At 39.5% G+C, this 4965-nt stretch overlaps 1 protein-coding gene across 2 annotated transcripts in view; it reads left to right on the forward strand.

Annotated features, from left to right (window-relative positions):
* The window catches only part of N6AMT1 (N-6 adenine-specific DNA methyltransferase 1), a 17608-nt gene that overhangs the window by 3859 nt on the left and 8784 nt on the right, over nt 1–4965 (forward strand). Inside the window, exon 4 of one of the 2 annotated variants that reach the window (XM_017541914.2) lies at nt 1671–1754. The exons of the other annotated variant lie outside the window; for it this stretch is intronic. Coding sequence (XP_017397403.1) covers nt 1671–1754 — 84 coding nt within the window. The remainder of the gene's footprint in view (nt 1–1670; nt 1755–4965) is intronic. 2 annotated transcript variants of the gene reach the window in all.

The following is a 4965-nucleotide window of genomic DNA, read 5'->3' on the forward strand; positions in this document are numbered from 1 at the left end:
AAAATGATGGCTTCAGCACACCTACTTCCAGGAACTCAAATAATGTTGTAGACATCTTTTTCTTATCTCTGAAATTCTCTCTGGTGGTTCTATTCCTAGGCAGTCTTTCCCTTCGTGGTAACAAGATGTTTGCATATCTATATCTTATTTCTCAGCAACTTCCCAAGGAAAGAATCCCTTTCTATTCAGTTACTCTAGAAGAGACCCCAGATGACTATTATTTGGATCAACTTGGGTTATGTGCCTATCTCTCAACCTTTTGCTGTGGCCAAAGGAGATTTGAATATGGAGATGATTGGCTTCAACTCATAGTCCCATCTCAGGAGCTGGGTTGGGATAAACGCTGCTCAGGCCACTTAGATCAAGAATGATGGGAGGTAGAGCTTCCCTAACAAAAGTCAAGGAAATTAAATCAGAAGAAAGGGGCAGTGGGTCCTCAGTAGGTAAAAACAACAAGTTACAACTGCCCAACCATCATTTTAAGAAGTTAACATCACACATTTTCAAGTGGAAGTTGTTAAAATATTTTACGTTTTATTGGTAAGATAATTTTTAATTTGTGGGTTTTTAATTTATATGTGTGAAATACCTTTTTAGAGGCAAAAATAATGATAGCATACATCAGGTAGACATATGAAATACAAAATACTTCTGTGTTCCTTAACCTGCACTTTTCTTATGATGAGGGTAGCTAGCTTTCCTGTTTTTTTTTTTTTAATTTACAAATGATTTTGTACCTTAGAAGGAATTACACCGAAGAGATAAGAAATTATTTTCATATTATTAGAAGTTGTTACTGCTAATAAAAACTAGAGAATCAAGGCAGGTACTCCAGTGATTTACATGAGATTAATGGGGTGATTTTTTTTTTTTAATTTCTTTTTTGTTTTTTTGAGACGGAGTCTCACTCTGTCACCCAGGCTGAAGTGCAGTGGCAAAATCTCAGATCCCTGCAACCTTTGCCTCCTGGATTTAAGCAGTTCTCCTGCCTCAGCCTCCCAGGATTACAGGCACCCACCACTGCGCCTGGCTAGTTTTTGTATTTTTAGTAGAGACTGGGTTTCATCATGTTGGCCATGGTTGGCCAGGCTGGTCTCAAACTCTTGACCTCAGGTGATCCACCCACCTCAGCCTTCCAGAGTGCTGGGAATACAGGCGTGAGCCACCATGCCTGGCCTAAAAATGTCTTTAATGTGTCCATAATTAGTATTAAGTGTTTTTGATAGAATGGTGAAACACCAGGGATAGAAGAAATTATAGAACAATATCCAGTAAATTATAGTAGGTATCTATAGAGACACAGGAAAATTGTGAAAATGTTAGCAAATATACTTGTAAATTTGTATCCAGGTCTATATGGATTATACAGAATTAGAGTTTGCTTCCTTATTTCATCTTCTAAAAGTGAACCCAGAGTATAAATATATATGCTGTTGAGGAGTACAGGCTTTTTTATATTCATTCTGATAATTTAATTTTCATATTTTTATTTAATTGCATATATTATTTATCTGAGTGAAAATGTAAAAATACTTAACTTTGTTTCTCTCCATAAGTGCAGCCCCAACACATTATTTTCCCAAAAACATGGGAGATGATTTTTAAAGATTGATTTGTCAATTATTTAATTCAGAGTTTAATGTAAAATTCTCACTGTTGAATACATTTAGGTCAAAGGCTTGCTACCAAGATTGAAGGAAAAAGTTGATCTTCTGGTGTTTAATCCCCCCTATGTAGTGACTCCTTCTGAAGAGGTAAAACATACAACAAAATTTAATTATTAATATTTTCAATTATTTTGTTTGTAAAATCAAAAGAATATCATTCTATGACATCAGTCAGCTGCTGCTATCACAGACTACTCTGATTTTACTCCTAATTGTCAGCAATTGGGTCCTATTAATAGACCTAGGAAAGGAACCTTTGATGGAAATACAAACTATGATATATATCTATCATTAAAAATCACATTCAAATCAGGCCATGGAGTTTATATTCATATATTTGACTGTATATGTACATATATATTATATCCTTTATCATGAATAAAATAATTTGCAAAACAAAATGTTTTAACTGGCTGGGTGTGGTGGTTCACACCTGTAATCCCAGCACTTTGGGAGGCCGAGGCGGGCAGATTACCGGAGGTCAAGAGTTCAAGACCATCCTGGCCAACATGGTGAAACCTCGTCTCTACTAAAATTACAAAAATTAGCCAGGTGTGGTGGCACACGCCTGTAATCCCAGCTACTTGGGAGGCTGAGGCAGGAGAATTGCTTGAGCCTGGGAGATGGAGGTTGCAGTGAGCCAAGATTGGCCACTGCTCTCCAGCCTGGCTGACAGAGCGAGACTCCGTCTCAAAAAAAAAAAAAAAATGTTTTAACCAACCTTAAATTCACATGGGAATTCCTTCTGAAAGTTTCCGGTTTCCTCCTTTCACAGGTATTTCTAAAAAGTGGAAGAGTGGAACCAATTCTCATTTCAGATAGGGAAAAGAAATAATCTTGAAATATATTAATTTTTTAAATCTCAGTGATGAAGAGGTAAACCACATTAACCTTTTCCCAGAAATGGTCAAAGTTTAATAATGGGCTAAGACTCGCTTTCCTTTCATTATTATGCTTTTTTTATTCTTTGATAATTATTCTCTGGCAAGGCTAGTAAACATTACATTCACCTCAACACAAAGATGGGAAAGATTCATTTGACTGCTGTTGCTACTGATGGCAGTTAAACAATGAAAAAGCTATTGCTCTGCTGCCGTATGAACTCATATGACAAGGAAGTCATAAGGTGAACAGCAGTTGAAGGAAATGCAGCTGAATAAAGCTCTTTAGAAAAGCATTATCAAACTGGTGGGAAGACTAATCAATGAAAAGGAGATTTTGGGAACATGTGACCTGAATGGGTTTCCTTTCTAACACATTTCTAGCCCTAAGCCACGTGCTTCTGAGCCTTATAGCTGCTGGGACATATAGATGATTGAGTGTAGGCAATGCCTTGGGCTTTTTTGCTGTCCCAATGGAGTGAAAAACTGTCATATTCTCATGAGCTGGGCAATTAGCTAGAAAGCAGGATCAAAATACAACACAGCAAAGATGTCTTGGAGCTTCAAAATATGTTTTATACATTAAAACATTAGACAGTAAGTTAAAAAAGAATGTGATCACTGTGAAGACCTGAATCAGTGGTCTCGAAACCCAGTGAAAGAAAGATTTAAGTGCACAGAGCATGAAAATACGGAGAAGACTTCAAAAAGATAAAAGAGACTCAGAGATTAGATCCAGGAAACATAATATACAAATAATAAGAGTTTGTGTGTATAACAAGCTGTGGCTATACTTACTAATATATCCAGAAACATGAAATAAGATGCTATTGATTTGTGCCAACAGCACAAATGGGGAGTTTAGCCCAGGAGAAAAGCAGAGAGAATGCCAGGAAAAGGAAGTTTCCAGGTGGAAAGTCTTGAAGAAAAACAGAGGAAATGATATATTTCCTAATATTATTCATTTTGTGGAAAATTGTATTGAGAAGCTTATGATAGGTGTGAGAATAATTAGAGTCAAAAAAAATTAAGCAAATGGACATAGTGAATGCCCATTAACAGCCAACTAAGATGCAATACTTTTCTCCCAGAAAATATTATATAGCCCTTAAAAGAATGAATTAACAGTAGAGACGGGGTTTCATCACGTTGGCCAGGCTGGTCTTGAACTCCTGACCTCAAGTTATCCACCTGCTTTGGCCTCCCAACGTGCTGGGATTACAGGTGTGAGCCACCACACCCAGCCTCGATTCACTTCTGAATTTTATATAGTCATAAAAACAGTGTTTTGAAACATTGAAGATGATCTGGCCATGATCTTTAATGTTCAGAATCTTTGTTGATGTCATCAGCGTTGACAAGAAGGGAGAGAATTTCCATCTGATCTGTGACACCAAGGGTCACTTTGCTGTACATCATATTACATCTGAGAAGGCCAAGTACAAGTTGTGCAAAGTGAGAAAAATCTTTGTGGGCACAAAGGGGAATCCCTCATCTGGTGACTCATGATGCTCACACCATCTGCTACCCTGATCACCCCATCAAGGTGAATGATACCATTCAGATTGATTTAGAGACTGGCAAGGTTACTCATTTCATCAAGTTTGACATGATAACCTGTGTATGGTGACTGGAGGTGCTAACCTAGGAAGAATTGGTGTGATCACCAACAGAGAGAAACACCCTGGATCTTTTGACATGGTTTACATGAAACATGTCAATGCCAACAGCTTTGCGACTCGACTTTCCAGTGTTTTTGTTATTGGCAAGAGCAGCAAACCATGGATTTCTCTTACCCAAGGAAAGGGTATCCACCTCACCATTGCTGAAGAGAGAGATGAGGCTGGCGGCCAAACAGAGCAGTGGGTGAAATGGTCCCTGGATGACATTAGATCTTTGTATGTAATTAAAAATAATGTGGGAGGAGCTTGATCCAAGATGGCCATTTAGGAACAGCTCAGGATTGCAGCTCCCAGTGAAAGCGCAGAGGGTGAGTGGACACCGCATTTTTATTGCCCACAGACTAGGAAATTCCCAGGCGGAGGAGCTCCACAGGTCACCAGCGCGGCTGTTTCGGCCAGCGCGGCTGTGCCAGCCGGCGCCGCTGCTTTGCCCCGCGCAGCTGCTTTGTCGGCGCCCCGGAGCAGTGGTTCTCCGTACAAAATACACCAGTCCAGGTGCCCTTTTGGCTGGTGATTGGAGCCACAGGAAGTCGCCCATTTGTCTGTTTAAAAAGGGGACTGAGCAGGGAACCAGGACAGTAGATTCCAGGGCAAAAAAAGTGCCACGAATCTCAGTGCCGCTGTTTAAGCCAGCAGAGTGAGTTGTCGCACGGGAAAAAACACACACCACAGCGCCTCTTCAACAGGCGACTCGAACACCAACTTAAAAAAAAAAAAAGGCTCTGAGGCAGGGAG

The sequence above is a fragment of the Cebus imitator genome, unplaced genomic scaffold (genome assembly GCF_001604975.1).
Source record: "Cebus imitator isolate Cc_AM_T3 unplaced genomic scaffold, Cebus_imitator-1.0 Scaffold138, whole genome shotgun sequence".
NCBI lineage: Eukaryota > Metazoa > Chordata > Mammalia > Primates > Cebidae > Cebus > Cebus imitator.